Source organism: Chelonia mydas, chromosome 1 (genome assembly GCF_015237465.2).
Source record: "Chelonia mydas isolate rCheMyd1 chromosome 1, rCheMyd1.pri.v2, whole genome shotgun sequence".
Classification (NCBI taxonomy): Eukaryota; Metazoa; Chordata; order Testudines; family Cheloniidae; genus Chelonia; species Chelonia mydas.
The window spans coordinates 17,333,416-17,351,262 of NC_057849.1; the positions used below are offsets into that span (position 1 = coordinate 17,333,416).

Consider the following 17,847-nt stretch of genomic DNA (forward strand, 5'->3'; position numbering starts at 1 on the left):
TCTACCAGATAATTAACAGATACATCCTAAGCATTATTACGATAATACAAATAATTCATAATTTTTCAAAAGGGACACAGTCTGGACAGTCACTTTAATAGGAGAAAACTCAGGGAGCCCGTTTTTCCCTTCTTAAATTCAAGGACTGTTCTATTCTATTTCTTTAGGGGGACAACTGTAATTACTTCAACTACTACCCTGCCAATTGCAAGTGGAGTTTTTCATGTGGCCATTAAAGATCAAAAATAGCTTGTGGTTTTGTGCCCTATTTATCTCATACAAAAGCACCTGGGATTTTTCAGTAACGTTCTGGGTTTTTTGCATACAGTTTAAGGATTTCATACTAAAAATTGTTGATGAGCAGCAAGTTAATCCATTTTGTGCAATAATGAAAGGTATGAAAGAGTCAACTCTGGCTGCAACTAAACAAGTCGGAGGATAAACTTTAAGTAACATAAGGTTAAACTCTGTTCAGGTGAGATGGCCATTTTATTGTTACTGGTTGCAGCTCACTGAGGGCCTCAACGAAAAAGCTTCTTCCGTAACAGTAGTAAGAGAACAGATACTGTTTGTAGACCAAGCTATAGACTTACCATTGGTAGGCATCTGCAAGTCCTAATCTGTGGAATAAACAAACTCTTGTCAATAAATCAGCAGAGCAGATCCGTATCAGCTGTGTGATCTGTTAACAGTTTGGTGCATGGAAATACACAGAGAAAGAAAAGGGAAGATATTACTAATTAATAGGGCTGTCAAGTGATTAAAAAAATTAATTGCGATTAATCATGCTGTTAAATAACAATAGAATACCATTTACTTTAAATATTTTTGGATGTTTACTACATTTTCAAACATATTAATTTCAATTACAGCACAGAATACAAAGTGTACAGTGCTCAGTTTATTTATTACAAATATTTGCACTGTAAAAAACAAAACAATTGTATTTTGCAATTCACCTCATACAAGTACTGTAGTGCAATCTCTTTATCATGAAAGTTGACCTTACAAATGTAAAATTATGTAAAAAAATAAAACCACCTGCAATCAAAAATAAAACAACGTAAAACTTCAGAGCCTGCAAGGCCACTCAGTCCTACTTCTTGTTCAGCCAATCACTAAGACAAACAAGGTTGGTTACAATTTATAGGAGTTAATGCTGCCTGCTTCTCGTTTACAATGTCACCTGAAAGTGAGAACAGGCATTCGCATGGCCCTGTTCATAGATTCATAGATATTTAGGTCAGAAGGGACCATTATGATCATCTAGTCTGATCTCCTGCACAACGCAGGCCACAGAATTTCACCCACCCACTCCTGCGAAAAACCTCTCACCTATATCTGTGCTATTGAAGTCCTCAAATCGTACTTTAAAGACTTCAAGGAGCAGAGAATCCTCCAGCAAGTGACCCGTGCCCCATGCTACAGAGGAAGGTGAAAAACCTCCACGGCCTCTTCCAATCTGCCCTGGAGGAAAATTCCTTCCCGACCCCAAATATGGCGATCAGCTAAACCCTGAGCATATGGGCAAGATTCATCAGCCAGAGACTACAGAAAATTCTTTCCTTGGTAACTCAGATCCCACCCCATCTAATATCTCAGCACAGGCATTAGGCCTATTTACCATGAATATTTAATTACCAAAACCATGTTATCCCATCATACCATCTCCTCCATAAACTTATCGAGTTTAATCTTAAAGCCAGATAGATCTTTTGCCCCCACTGCTTCCCTTGGAAGGCTATTCCAAAACTTCACTCCTCTGATGGTTAGAAACCTTCGTCTAATTTCTACTCTAAATTTCCTGGTGGCCAGTTTATATCCATTTGTTCTTGTGTCCACATTGGTACTGAGCTTAAATAATTCCTCTCCCTCTCCGGTATTTATCCCTCTGATATATTTATAGAGAGCAACCATATCTCCCTTCAACCTTCTTTTAGTTAGGCTAAACAAGCCAAGCTCCTTGAGTCTCCTTTCATAAGACAAGTTTTCCATTCCTCGGATCATCCTAGTAGCCATTCTCTGTACCTGTTCCAGTTTGAATTCATCCTTCTTAAACATGGGAGACCAGAACTGCACACAGTATTCCAGGTGAGGTCTCACCAGTGCCTTGTATAACGGTACTAGAACCTCCTCATCCCTATTGGAAATACCTCTCCTGATGCATCCCAAGACCGCATTAGCTTTTTTCATGGCCATATCACATTGGCAGCTCATAGTCATCCTATGATCAACCAATACTCCAAGGTCCTTCTCCTCCTCCGTTACTTCTAATTGATGCGTCCCTAGCTTATAACTAAAATTCTTGTTATTAATCCCTAAATGCATGACCTTACACTTCTCACTATTAAATTTCATCCTATTCCTATTACTCCAGTTTACAAGGTCATCCAGATCCTCCTGTAGGATATCCCTGTCCTTCTCTAAATTGGCAATACCTCCCAGCTTTGTATCATCCGCAAACTTTATTAGCACACTCCCACTTTTTGTGCCGAGGTCAGTAATAAAAAGATTAAATAAGATTGGTCCCAAAACCGATCCTTGAGGAACTCCACTGGTAACCTCCCTCCAGCCTGACAGTTCACCTTTCAGTAGGACCCATTGTAGTCTCTCCTTTAACCAATTCCTTATCCACCTTTCAATTTTCCTATTGATCCCCATCTTATCCAATTTAACTAATAAGTCCCATGTGGCACGGTATCAAATGCCTTACTGAAATCTAGGTAAATTAGATCCACTGCGTTTCCTTTGTCTAAAAAATCTGTTACTTTCTCAAAGAAGGAGATCAGGGTGGTTTGGCATGATCTACCTTTTGTAAAACCATGTTGTATTTTGTCCCATTTACCATTGACTTCAATGTCCTTAACTACCTTCTCCTTCAAAATTTTTTCCAAGACCTTGCATACTACAGATGTCAAACTAACAGGCCTATAATTACCCGAATCACTTTTTTTCCCTTTCTTAAAAATAGAAACTATGTTAGCAATTCTCCAATCATACGGTACAACCCCTGAGTTTACAGATTCATTAAAAATTCTTGCTAATGGGCTTGTAATTTCATGTGCCAATTCCTTTAATATTCTTGGATGAAGATTATCTGGGCCCCCCGATTTAGTCCCATTAAGCTGTTTGAGTTTCACTTCTACCTCGGATGTGGTAACATCTACCTCCATATCCTCATTCCCATTTATCATGCTACCATTATCCCTAAGATCCTCTTTAGTCTTATTAAAGACTGAAGCAAAGTATTTGTTTAGATATTGGGCCATGCCTAGATTATCCTTGACCTCCACTCCATCCTCAGTGTTTAGCGGTCCCACTTCTTCTTTCTTTGTTTTCTTCTTATTTATATGGCTCTAGAACCTTTTACTATTGGTTTTAATTCCCTTTGCAAGGTCCAACTCTACTTGACTTTTAGCTTGTCTCACTTTATCCCTACATGTTCTGACCTCAATAAGGTAGCTTTTCTTGCTGATCCCTCCCTTCTTCCACTCCCTGTATGCTTTCTGCTTTTTCTTCTGTTGTAGCTGGTGTTGCAAGATATTTAGTTACCAGGTGTGCTAAAGATTCATATGTCCCTTCATGTTTCAACCACCATTCCAGAGGACATGCTTCCATGCTGATGACAGGTTCTGCTTGATAATGATCCAATGCAGTGCGGACTGACACATGTTCATTTTCATCATCTGAATCAGATGCCACCAGATTTTCTTTTTTGGTGGTTTGGGTTCTGTAGTTTCTGCATCAATGTTTTGCTCTTTTTAGACTACTAACAGCATGCTCCACATCTTGCCTCTCTCAGATTTTGGATGGCACTTCAGATTCTTAAAGCTTGAGTCGAGTGCTGTAGCTATTTTTAGAAATCTCACATCGGTACTTTCTTTGCGTTTTGTCAAACCTGCTGTGAAAGTGTTCTTAAAATAAACATGTGCTGGGTCATCATCTGAGACTGCTATGACATGAAATATATGGCAGAATGCAGGTAAAACAGAGCAGGAGACATACAATTCTCCCCACAAGGAGTACAGTCACAAATTTAATTGACAATTTTTTTTTTTTTTTTAATGAGCATCTTCAGCATGGAAGCATGTCCTCTGGAATGGTGGCCAAAGCACGGAAGAGGCATACGAATGTTTAGCATATCTGGCATTTAAATAACTTGCAATGCAGGCTACAACAGTGCCATGCGAACGCCAGTTTTCACTTTTAGGTGACGTAAATAAGAAGCAGGCAGCAGTATCTCCCATCAATGTAAACAAACTTGTTTGTCTTAGCGATTAGCAGAATAAGAAGTAGGACTGAGTGGACTTGTAGGCTCTGAAGTTTTACACTCTTTTGTTTTTGAGTGCAGTTATGTAACCAAAAAAAAAAATCTGTATTTCTAAGTTACACTTTCAAGACAAAGAGATTGCATTTCTGAACTTGTATGAGCTGAACTGAAAAATACTATTTCTTTTGTTTATCATTTTTACAGTGCAAATATTTGTAATAAAAAATAATATAAAGTGAGCACTGTGCACTTTGTATTCTGTGTTGTAACTGAAATCAATATTGAAAATGTAGAAAAATATCCAAAAATATTTAATAAATTTCAATTAATATTCTATTGTTATAAGTGCGATTAATTGTGATAACTTTTTTTAATCGCGATTCATTTTTTTGAGTTAATCGCGAGAATTAACTGGGATTAATTGACAGCCCTACTAATTAATACAAAAAGGGGAAGAGAGGAAAGAAGCATAATCAATAGCAGAGGTTTCTGAAACACAAAAAAAGTAGTATTTTTTGGTGGTGTTGAACAATGCTCTTCTTAAATGTATTGTACCAATTCTAATGCAGTAAGGTCCCAATCCTGCAAAGACTTGCGCACACGCTTAACTTTACACATATGAATCGTCCTATTGACTTCAACTGGGATACTCAAGTGAATGAAGTTAAGCATGCGTGCAAGTCTTTGCAGGATCGGGGCCATAGTTTCTTTATACAGTTGTATTATAAAATCCAACTCTCTCTTAGTTACAATAGCTCTTCAGGGCTAAACATGAGTTAAGACCAATGAAAATTCCTTTACTCAGCAGATCAAGTCAGCAGATCTGACCCTGAATACTCAAAAGGAAGAGAGTAAGAAGATGCCGTTTTCACATAGTTGCTGGACTTCAAGCCCATTGAAGTTATACATTTCATTGATTTATACACTTCTGTTGTATGGGCTCTTACTCCTCAGCATTCCAAATTAAACAGTTCTGGTTTTAGTCTCTCCCCACCCAGATCCTGTACCTCTACAGAATGTCAGTGCCCTTCTTTGGTTCATTATGCTGAAGTAGGCTTCACTGTACTTCATTAACTAGACATGTTTCAGCTGAATAGGTGACTGCTCTAAGTACTAAATGCATTTGCCAAATGTAACTAATGTTACACTGGGATTTCCAAAATCCTCCAAAAATGCCTCCTGTATGTGACTGGCCCAAAGGGGCAGGGCTGAACTCTGTGAAGGATCCATTGAAAATGGAGATTGGATCTGAGTTTAACCCCGTGAAGAGGATTTCCCCCCTGCAGAATCACAGGACTGCACCCTCAATGCCAGCTTTGATAATTGGAGACAGTGCTGCTTCCGGATGACTTCAAAGCACCTTGAAATCACACAGACTGCTACAGGCCAGGGGGGTGGGGTGGGGTGGGGTAGGGTGGGGTGGAGTCAAAGAGCAGAGATCTGTGACAAACTAACATGGGTTCCACTTCCTAATTAACTTATCAACATCTCTTAGCACAGAACAACACTTTCTGAAATGACAGCACTGAGGTTGCATCTACATTAGCAAAGTTCATAGCTGTAATTCACTGCAGCGTGGTTCCTTAGGGTTAGACAACACTGTGGCCATGTCTACACTACCCACCGGATCGGCAGGTAGTGATCAATCTATCGGGGATCAATTTATCGCGCCTAGTGTAGACGTGATAAATCGATCCCCGATCGCTCTGCTGTCGACTCTGGAACTCCACCAGAGCGAGAGGCGGAAGCGGAGTCGATGGGGGAGCGGCGGCCGTCAATCCCGCGCCGTGAGGACGTGAAGTAAGTGATTCTAAGTCAATCTAAGATACGTCGACTTCAGCTACGCTATTCTCGTAGCTGAAGTTGCGTATCTTAGATCAATCCCCCCCCGCAGTGTAGAACAGGCTGTAGTCAAAGAGACTCACGCCCCATCTACACTACAGCTTCCACCTTTGCTACCACTGGTGGCGAATTACCATGTTGGTGAGTGGGGACAAGGCCTAAGGAGGGAGTCCATGTGCCAGACACAATTACTAGAGCTGTCGATTACTCGTAGTTAACTCATGAGATTAACTCAAAAAAATTAATGGCGACTAAAAAAATTAATCATGATTAATCGCAATTTTAATCGCACTGTTAAACAATAGAATACCAATTGAAATTTATTAAATATTTTGGATGTTTTTCTACATTTTCACATATACTGTTTTGTAATTGAAATCAAAATGTATATTATTTTTGTTTATCATTTTTACAGTGCAATATTTGTAAACAAAAGATATAGTATTTTTCAATTCACCTCATACAAGTACTGCAGTGCAATTTCTTCCTTGTGAAAGTGCAACTTACAAATGTAGATTTTTTTTTTTTTTGTTACATCACTGCACTCAAAAACAGAAGAGCGTAAAATTACAGAGCCTACAAGTCCACTCAGTCCTACTTCTTGTTTAGCCAGTCGCTAAGACAAACAAGTTTGTTTACATTTACAGGAGATAATGCTGCCCGCTTCTTATTTACAATGTCACCAGAAAGTGAGAACAGGCATTTGCATGGCACTTTTGTAGCTGGCTTTGCAAGGTATTTACATGCCAGATATGCTAAACATTCGTATGCCCCTTCATGCTTCAGCCATCATTCCAGAGGACATGCTGCCATACTGATGCCACTTGTTAAAAAAATTATGCATTAATTAAATTTGTGACTGAACTCCTTGGTGGAGAAGTGTATGTCCCCTGCTCTGTTTTACCCGCATTCTTGCCATATAGTTCATGTTATAGCAGTCTCGGATTATGACCCAGCACATGTGGTTCATTTTAAGAACACTTTCACTGCAGCTTTTACAAAATGCAAAGAAGGTACTAACTAAAGATAGCTACAGCACTCGACCCAAGGTTTAAGAACTGAAGTGCCTTCCAAAATCTGAAAGGGATGCTTTCAGAAGTCTTAAAAGAGCAACACTCCGATGCGGAAACTACAGAACCCGAACCACCAGAAAAGAAAATCAATCTTCTGCTAGTGGCAGCTGACTCAGATAATGAAAAGGAACATGCATCAGTCCACACTGCTTTGGATTGTTATCAAATAGAACCCGTCATCAGCAGGGACGCATGTCCCCTGGAATCGTGGTTGAAGCATGAAGGGACATATGAACCTTTAGCGCACCTGGCACGTAAATATCTTGCGACACCGGCTGCAACAGTGCCATGAGAATGCCTGTTCTCACTTTCAGGTGACATTATAAACAAGAAGCGGGCAGCATTCTCCCCTGCAAATGTAAATAAGCCTGTTTGTCTGAGCGATTGGCTGAACAAGAAGTAAGACTGAGTGGACTTGCAGGCTCTAAAATTTTACATTGTTTTATTTTTGAATGCAGGTTTTTTTGTACACAATTCTAAATTTGTAAGTTCAACTTTCATGGTAGAGATTGCACTACAGGTCTTGTATTGGGGGGGAATTGAAAAATACTATTTCTTTTGGGGTTTTTTTTAGAGTGCAAATACTTGTAATCAAAAATAAATATTAGGTGAGCACTACACTTTGTATTCTGTGTTGTAACTGAAATCAATATATTTGAAAAGGTAGAAAACATCCAAAAATATTTAAATAAATGGTATTGTATTCCTGTTTAACAGTGCGATTAATCACTTGACGGCCCTAACGGTTACAGATCGCTTCCTCGGAGCCCATGTGATAGGAGAGGTTCTTTCGGAGTAGCATGCAACATTCTTCTGTGGTGAGATGATACAAAGAGGCACTTTGCATGTTTACCCCAGGAGCAAATCATCATTTGGGGATACAGCCATATTTTGCTTAATAGATAAACAGCTGATTACCAGATACTTCAAAGCCAATAAACATAATGGAACATTTACTGTCTGCACATCTACTCCTTCTCCCACCAAACTCCAGTGGCCTCTGACACTCTCCCTCGCCAGACTGTTCCTCCCCTACTGCTGGTAATCAGCCATAAGTTTTCGCCATACCTCGCTAAGCGTGATTGCAGAAAATGCGGTCGCTCCTCTCTCAGGCTGCCGCCACATAACTCCCCTATTCCTGGTACCAGAAGATCAACGGCTGCCACCTTGGGGGAAAAAGAACCATAAACTGAGCCATGCCATTTACCTGTGCAGTCCAACAGTAATCCTAGGGCTGCTAGGAGGAGAAATTCATTCCTGTTTGTGAGGGGCTCCGATACTATGGAGATGGACCCTGTGCAAGTACCTAGACAGTGATCTAATCTATTGGCAGCTGTACATCGTAGTGACTAGCACAAGTGACTAGCACAAGTGACGGCATAGCTTATATGGTATACAACAGATCAGGAATCCTAGGGTACGTCTACCCTGGAGCTATGGTGTAATTTCCAGATCAAGACCACATAGCCGCACTAATTCTAATCAAGCTAGCGTGCTAAAAAATAAAAGGGTAGCTATAGTGGTGCAAGCAGCTAGCAACCCTGAGTACAATCCTGTCTGAAATCATGTGGTCGAGGTGGCTACACTTCTATGTATGCTAACTTGATCAAAGCCAGAGGGGGTATGTCTCCTCGAGCTGGAAGTTACACCTTCCACAGGAGACATATTCTGGCTGGTCATCGGATGCAGGGATTGAACCCAGAACCTCTGGATAGAAAAGCAGGAGCCTCTACTGCCTGAGCTACAAAACCCAGCTGTGTGAGTCAAAGACTGTAGCAGACTCATGAACTCCTGTTACTAGAGGGGGACAAAGAAGCACACTGAGGAAACATGGGCTTCTACAGGGGTCCTCGCAGACCCTTTCCCAAATGCTGCTCCCTCTTGTCAGGTGGGGAGGGCTCTCCCATCCAGTCACTACAACTGCGACTCAAGCTTCCTCTGTTGAGTCTAGGATACCACTTATGTAAATATACACACACTCCAGAAGAGCTTCTCCAGCCATGATTGTTTATAGCAGCAGCAAATGTTTCATTTTGTTACCTCGGACTTGCAGAATGCATGTTGCAGAGGGGCTGGGTCACTAAATGCAGCAGCCATCTGCCAGTGAGGGTAAAAAATACCAGACTGATACCAAAATCAAATCTAAGTAGGCCCCTTTCATTCTGAAATAAAAGTGTCCACACCGAAATAACAAACAGTGTGAAATGAAACAGATTCATTTATTTTGGGGTAAGTCTGTGTGTGGCCAAGCCCCAAGGAGTACGAAGAACCCAAGAGCAAGCTGTGGGGAGGCAGGCAAATGCAATTATGCCTTGACTGTCTAAGGCACAGAGGAATTCCTCCAGACGGAGTGCCTGGAGTCACACAGCACAGGGACCCCACGCTCAAAGCAGAACCCAGAAGGAGTTTATTTCCTGTCCCCATCTGCTGGTAGGAGGATAAAATACTCACAGACTGGGCTGGGAAGGCAGGAGAACAATGCCAATGAATATTATGGGCACTGGTTGTCATTAAAGAGACTCCTCTTAAAAAAACTTGCTACCTTATTTTATGTTTGAACTTCCCTTAAAAAGAAACTGACTACAGCAAACCTAACTGGCTGTCTTCCAAAAACCTAGGCTGTCCATTCTTCTCTTGACTGACTGGATTCTCTCCTGCTTTGGATCTCTTTCTAAAGGAAGGAAAGGATCTGGACTGGGGCTTAACTGTTGCAATTGATTGATGTATCTTATCTCCTGCTTCCTGACTGGAGACCAGAACAATGATAATCTATTGCTAGGTAGGATGAGGGAGGACAGGGCGTGTGACCAAAAAGTATGGAGATGCACACACACGGACTTACTGTGTGTTGAGGTCCATCTTCATTGTCCCGCATGTAGAAAGGTTTGAGATCATATGGGTAATTAACTATAAACACAGGAACCTCACCGCAGTGCTTCACCAGGTATTTCTCATGTTCAGTTTGGAGATCGCTGCCCCACTGTAAAGACAACAACATGGAGAGCAAGGGAAGTTGGACCCTGCGTAGTGCAGTGCGTACACTTTAGAAGACACAGTAAGACCCCATACAGTGGAGATGCACCATTTTCAAAGGCTGGATACTAGGAAGGGCCCCGCCTCTCACAGGGTCTGTCTGACCTCCTGCATAACATGGGCCAGAGACTCCCACCCAGGAATCCCTGCATCTCTCCCAATAACTTGTGCGTGAAGCAGAGCAGATTGTTATGTTGTCTAAGTGAACAGACAATCTGGACAAAGGTTCCACCTGCTCCCAACAAACCAGGTCAATTTTTAGCAACCAGCTAAAGTGAATTTATCTAACCACTGCTTGTACCCATCCTGTTCCCTGTCTCTTCCCTCCCTTCCCAGATGCGCTCTGGTGCATGCCACACCATCTCTGCAGCCTCTCGCTTAGGAAAACCAGTGCCCCCTGGAAGAGACCATCAGGTGTATCCGCATCCATTGTGGCAGGAGTGCGAGCCATGAATGATTTGTTGCAGGGGAACTGCTAGTGTAACTGACAGCTGTATCCGGATAGAGGATTTACAACTCTGTATTAATTTATTCTTACAAAAAGGGGCTCAGAGTTTATCTGTTGATCTTAGGCTATCTGCGCTGAAGGTGGGCCCAGCCAGACTTATCCTCAAAGCAGTGGACTGAGGACTGTTAAGACTAATGACTACGTACGCGAGATTAGAAGTAGGTGCTCAAGTGAGGACTTTGCCTACTGTGGCATCTGTTAGAAGCAGGGATGAAGTAGGAGTTTTAGGAACACTGTAATTTGTAAACTGCTTTCTCCTTGGCTACAGTAGTCTTTTAGAAGAACAAAGGACTCCCTTTACCTATCTCCGCAATACAGTGTTTTGACTCAGTTTTACTTCATTATTCCTAGTTAAACCCTTGGTACGACCTAAATTCCTCTCACCTATTAGGTGCTCCTGAAGTATACACAATGCACTAGGCACTGTCCATGCACACAGGCAGGGACAGCTCCTTCTGCAAAGGGCTTACAATCTAATGGTATTGTGCCACTTCTCTTAAGCCATTGCTTAGCTTCACTATGCACACTTCACTCTTGCAACAACTTGTTTCCTAAATTATTCCATGCTTCATCTTCTAAGCTACTGTGGTTACACTGGATTATGGCTGGTTTGCAACCGTGCAATAACACAAAAGGACTAACGTACTGAGTGAACTAACAACTCTGTTGCAACATAAGAAAGAGAAGTGAGGCTTCCCCAGGATTTAGAAATGGAGAGCATTGTGCAGATCCACACCACAGAAGCAGGAACCAGGCATTGGCTCTCTCACAGCCAGGGTACCCACTGACCTTTGGTTGGAAAGTGAACGTCTGAGGAGCTCGCTTTAAAATTTCCACTGCTTCAGTATAGGAAATTCTGTAACAGAAAAAAACTAAGCATTTGACATTGCAAATGTGAGTACCAAGAGGGTCCCTTCCTAAGTATTGCACTGGAAAATGAAAGGGACAGTGCAGCCATGCCAGCTTGGGTTGTGATCTCAGATTTCTCAAGCTAAGCAAGGTCAACTCTTATGTACCTTGGATGGAAACCTCTTTCCTAAAGGAACCCTAGAATATCAAAGGAAGAGCTCCTGGTAACTTAGTAGATGGCAGGTTTCTCACTGAGTCAGTCATTGAACCTAGGTCCCAGCTTGGTGCTGCTTATTGCTTTACCACACATGATGCCTTAACAATGAGCACCTGGAGAGATCAAAGATTACATGATACTCTTCTCAAGAGGTAGTGGTGGTGGGGTGGGGGCTTAGTCCCAGTGGCCCAGGCAAATTCCAGTTTGGAGGATTATGTTCTGCTTGCCTTCATTTCATATGATGCTTCTTTTATATTGTTACAACACACTGTTAAACAGACTTCATGTTCCACCCTAGAGGTGGCTGCATATCATCTAGGAGTGAAGTGATTCCATTAGAATCTAGTTTGTATAAGGGGCTCTTCAGGATGAAAGGAACTCCCATCAGCATAGCATCAAACACGTGCTCCACATAGTACTCTACAAGAGGACAGATCATGCCATGAAGCGCTTCCATTAATAGAAGGGTTACGATTGTCACAATGTAAAATGCCAGACTTATTTTCATCAACATGTCCATGTCCTCAAAAAGGCAATTCTGGCACCAGATTCTCCACCACTGTAAATCAATAGAGCAACTGGCAGAGAAAACTGGGATAACAGAGCGGAGAAAATGTCCCAGTGTCTCCTTTGCAACCTGCAAAATGTGACTGGAAATCAAAACCAAACCAAGCAGGCTGCGTGATGGATTTTCCACATACTAGGCTGTAACAACATAAACAAGCCATCACCGGGAAAACTAAATTAGCCTGGTAACAATAATCAAATCTCTGTGTATCACTGACTAAATCCAGTTCTAGACCAAGCTCCCTAAGGAAGATCCACAAGGATTCAATAACACATTAAAGCTTTCTGAAACAAACAGTCAGTGAGGAATACGCTGTTCCATGTGCTTGGGTTATGTGATTCCACAATAACTTGGCTAGAATCTCACCTACTTTTGCTACCTGAAGCCTTCTGAAGTGGCCCATAGCTCAAATGTGACTCATGTTCTCAGACACACACACACAGACAGACACACACACACACACACTGCACTTCTCAGCAATGTTTTGTGGTGCTTGTGCAGATGAAAAATAACAACATTGAAAGTTATAGATCACAAATCCATTGTCATCAAGCATGGATGTGGCAGGCTTGCTTAAGTGCAACACCCGGGAGAGTTGTGGTCGGGTGGCCTGGTATGGCTTGGCAGAATGAATGGACAGCCACCAGAAGTCAAGGGCTCAGATGAGAGTGAAGCAAAAAGGAGATGCTTGGAGGCCCAGAATGGGGACTGAAGTCCTCTCTCAACTAAAAGCAGTCAAGGGCTATAGAGCTAATAGAGGACAGCAGGGATTTCGAGGAAAGAGGAGCATCTCACCGCCTAAAGGGGCATGGCTGCAGCCTATGAACTACTATGTATTTTGCAGTAGCACCCAGAGTTGGGGTAAGCACTGCACAGCCATACACCCCATCAGGAAGACAGTCCCTGTGCCAAAGCGTCTGGGAAGACAAAAACAAAGGGGAGGAGAAACAGATGCAACACACAAGCAAAGTGGTCAGGGAGACAGTAACCATTCCTCGGGCAAACAGAACAGCTTAAATACAGGTAGGGAATTGTGATTAGTGCCTTTAAAAGACATTGTGCAGAATTAATAGTCAGTGGCATGACAAGAGGATGGGGGAAAATAACTATCGAGGAGCTCGACCAACAGCAGCATATCGTATGTCAGCAATCAAAAATAGTACTCACGTTATGAATTTGTTCTTCAGCATCTGTTCTAACCTGCCCTTGGTTAAAACAAAAGACAAAAAAAAATGTAAACCTACTCTTAATGGGTAACACAAGAGAACTCTGCTAAATTCAGGCCTATGCACTACCAAGAGTGTTTGCAAGATATAGGGGGATTGCAGTTTTTCTCTCATGTTTATTACCTTTTGGGCAGGAGATACATATTTATGAAAAAGCTCAACATCTTGAGGACATTTGGAGAGCACGATGCTTGTCGCGGTCTTGAAAAGATCCTCCATAACCTAACAGGGAAAACACAGAAGAGCATGAAAACTGAGACCACCTATATGTCCTAGGCTAGACATAAAACGTGTCACATGCAGACCAAGAGTATCTTTGTCCCCCTCTAGTGGCTGGACTACATAAGAGCCTATCAGCTTGTTCCTGCTTCCAACTAAAGGGCTTAATCTTTTAGCTCAAGAGGCTGAGGCGTGGGCTTTGAGAGCTGCTCTCTTCTGATGACCTGATATTCTTAAGGTTTTGGCAATGAAAGATATGTATTTAAAACACTCAAACAGCAACCCAGGTCAGCAGCAAAGAAAAGTTGTTACCACCTGTATTTGTTGGTCTCGGGCCAGTTCATAAGGGGTGTTTTGCCCTTTAATGAAAAGTTCTTTTCCTGCTTTGTTATTATAATTTGTAATATGGTAGCATTTTGAGGACCCATCCAAGATCAGGACCCCACTGTGCAAGGCACTGTACAATCATAGAGTAAGAGACAGTTTTGGCCCTGAAGAGCTTACAAGCCAAACAGACAGAGGGTGGGAGAAAGAAAAACATTATTCCAATTTTTACAGACAAGGAGGTGCACAGAGAGACTAAGAGACATCTCCACAAAGGTATTTCAATGGGAGGTAGGTGCCCAAATACCTTTCAGGAACTAGGCTGAAGAGCCTTGCCCAGCATGACACAGGGAGTCTGTGGTAGAGTTGCGAACTGAACTCAGAGCTCCTGAGTCCCAGCCCAGTGCACCAACCACAAGCATATCCTTCCTTTGGAATTTTGCTCTTCTGTGGCACATGTAGAGGAGAATGTGATACGAATGGGGTGTGAACATTTGCTAAGCCTCCTGCTTTCTTTCCAACTCACGGCAGTGTCCCAACTCCGCAGGCCTATGTCAGGGATAGAATGGTGCAGTCGGGCCGCAGTTCAGCTGAAGCAGGGACTAAAGCTTAGCACCTCCCAATAAAAGGGAGGTTTTAACACGTTCTGAGGCATTCTCTCAGATCGCAAGTGGTGACTGTGCCCTCAGTAGCAGAGTCCTGAAACTACTATTTACTCCAGATTACTAGTAGCCATTGGCTAGCCCAACAGCGACTAACTGAACATTTGAGGCGCAGCAATTCCCGGTCAGTAGAACCTGAGGCAGCAAGGGTTTCTGGGACATACACAGCCTTGCTGCAGAGCTGAGGTGTGTGTGGTTTACACAGGTGTTTCAGGGAGGGCGAACGTAGACCTCCAAAAATCTCTCTTCTAGTGTCTCTCCACACTGGGGAAATTTCCTCCCAAACTCCTAACTGGATTTAAAACCAGTTCAGCTAAAGCAGGTTTAAAAGTGGATTGGAATCACAGTATAGACCAGCTTTTAGGCACTCTGTCCAAGTTCTCCAGCTAGTCTCAACCGGAGAAGGTATTTCTTCACCTCCTGTCGCAAACTGTTGAAGCGCTGCTGTGCATTATTAAACACTTTCTGCATTCTTCCCAAGAGGTGGCTGTATTGCCACCATGGGTAAATGGATTCCTACAGGGCTAAACGCTGCTCTCGGTTACTTCTGTACAACTCCATGGACAGTAACGGGGATGCCTGGATATAAACAGCAGAATTTGTCCTCCAGTTTCTAAAGTGTTTGCAGATCCAAATGGCTGAAAGGCCCTACCACGTGTAAATAAAGACCGTTACCATTATCGGTACACCTACACGGGATAAATTAAAAGCCAACATTCCTACAGTTGAACTGATGGAGCAGCAAGTGACCCAACAGCTGACTTTGCACTCTCTTTAAACTAGCAAGAAAAAGGCTTATGCAAATGAAATTAGGAAAATTCATTGATAATTACAACAGCCCAGTTTCAAGCAGGCAGCAACGAAGGGATTTTGCATTAAGCTTCCTCTTTCTAGGAAATGAAAGTACCATCTGGTGCATGAAACCAAAACTTTATTTTGTTTAAGTAGCACTATTTTTTGTTTTTGCTTTGTGCTAAAGTAAGAATTAGGTTCCCACAGCATCCAACATAAGCAGCTTTCTTCTTGCGGGAAAAAAAGTGGGTGGTATGGATAAAAACAAGCTGAGAAATATTTCCAAGCTTGAGACTGAGGTTATATTTTGGAAAAACCAAAACCACATGGTCCACACTTTGTCTCTTCCTGACTGCAGTTACTCTTATTTATATATGCATTGCCAAGGTACTTTATAAGGCAAAATCAAGATGAAAGATCTCTGCTCTAAAGGGGCATGTCTTCCCTGCAAAGTGAAGGTGTGATTGTAGCACAGGTAGGCATACCTGTTCTAGCTTTAATCCAGTTAGCACAGGTAACAATAGTAGTCAAGACCTGGTAGCATGAGCTAGCAACCCAAGTCACAAGCCTGTTGGTTACCCTGAGAGCATACATAGGTTGCTAGCCCATAGTGAAGCCCGTGCCACCCTGTATACACTATGTTTGTTACCCATGCTAGCTAGATTCAAGCCAGCATGCCTACCCATGCTGCAATAAAACCCTCCTTTTCAGTGAAGACATACCAACAAGGTTACAATTTTAACTGGACAAGATGGAGGGATGGGAAATAGGATATCACAAAAGCAAGTGGAGGAATATAGCCAATGCCTTGTTAATTTCATTTCTGTTAGCAGTTTGGTGATGAGATGGACTGGAGGGGCCAGGTTTATAGACCTCCTGGAAGAAGTGTTACCTGCAAAGGAAATTTTTTTTGTCTGTTCCCTTTATTTCTTAATAAAGAAGGCATAAAAGCTGGGGAGAGACGGAGGGAGGTAGCGGCGGAGTGGTGGTGGTGGTGTAATTTTAACATCCTCCACCCCAAATTTTTCTCCTGCTTTTTTCTTTTTAAACTTTAAAAGTCTTGGCAACATCAAGCCTGGCCTTCCCTGATTTTGCTGGAGGACTTCTTGAAGGTCTCCAACTGGGATTCTGAGCTCAGACCTTAACTTTGCGGTACTCTGCTTGTGACTTTCGATATCCCCAAGCTAAGCCTACACCTGAAATGAAAACAGTAGATATTTCAACAAAGCAGCACTGTATTTGCAACAAAAATGAAGGTTTGAGACAACAGGGCTGCTGTGCGATGGAGAAGAATGTGTGAGCATCTCTGCTGTCAGCCTAAGGCACAATCACTGATACACTCCTGCATGGGATTATTTGTCTTCACGTTCACCCTGAATCATGCCCAATGATGATGATGTAGTCTTCAGTCGATTGCAGGTTGCTACATGTTCAGGCACAATCGTGCACTTGTCACGATTCACCCGAGTTTTCATGCACTGATATTCCTATCCTCTTCATGCTTGCTCACACAAAATGGTGAGATTCATGTCAGATACTCGCTCACCTCTGCTGTGTGCATAGCTGTTGTGTAAGGAGCGACCTTTCTAGAGAGCAAGGGCTGTGCTCATGGTGTGTCACAATAGAACAGTTAGCGGTGTCACCCAGCTGTCTACGCTGGTCTGGTGCAAATGAATGATGTAACTGAACACCGTCGCAGGCAAACACATCACCCCGGAAACCAGTGGAGCTCTTTCACCATTTTTGTACAGGAAATGTTTGCCTCAAGAAACAATTGCTCCGAAAGACCCACAGAAATAATTTGTCAGTGGAACAGCTGCAAAGAGAATATTTCTCATTGTGTTGACAATGACCTATTTCCTAATGACAAACACAAAACTTACATTAAAGGCACATTATTAAGGTTGCAAAGTCAAGCAATCAAGTTAAGAAGTGCCCAAATCAAAGTTGCCCATGCAACCTTAATTCAGTCCCCTTGTGCACATGCATGATGATCTTTAATTACATCATTACATACTATTTTTTTCCGCAAGACCCCTGCCTCATTAAGTGCACAGGATGAACAGTGCTCACTTAATGAGGAGCTACTTAACAGTTTGTTTTCTCCTTGACCACGGCCTTATTTACTACACATTATTCAAATCCTGCTCTGAAGACAGAATTATTAATTTCCTCAAGGGCTTGTCTGTGGTGCTCATCATTATGTTATCTGAGTACTTCACAAACATTAATTATCACTACACCCCTTGTGAGGGGAGGGCTAT

At 42.3% G+C, this 17,847-nt stretch overlaps 1 protein-coding gene across 6 annotated transcripts in view; it reads right to left on the bottom strand.

The window, feature by feature from the left end:
* The window catches only part of NARS2 (asparaginyl-tRNA synthetase 2, mitochondrial), a 91,123-nt gene that overhangs the window by 22,656 nt on the left and 50,620 nt on the right, over positions 1 to 17,847 (bottom strand). For all 6 annotated transcript variants that reach the window (XR_006285708.1, XM_043528179.1, XM_007053677.4 and 3 more), the window contains 6 exons: positions 13,710 to 13,808; positions 13,528 to 13,565; positions 11,516 to 11,582; positions 10,028 to 10,165; positions 8,254 to 8,351; positions 594 to 620 (listed from right to left, as the gene is read on the bottom strand). Coding sequence is in view for 5 of the 6 variants with exons in the window: in XM_043528179.1 (XP_043384114.1) it covers positions 594 to 620; positions 8,254 to 8,351; positions 10,028 to 10,165; positions 11,516 to 11,582; positions 13,528 to 13,565; positions 13,710 to 13,808 (467 nt within the window). In the remaining variant the exon portion in view is untranslated. The remainder of the gene's footprint in view (positions 1 to 593; positions 621 to 8,253; positions 8,352 to 10,027; positions 10,166 to 11,515; positions 11,583 to 13,527; positions 13,566 to 13,709; positions 13,809 to 17,847) is intronic.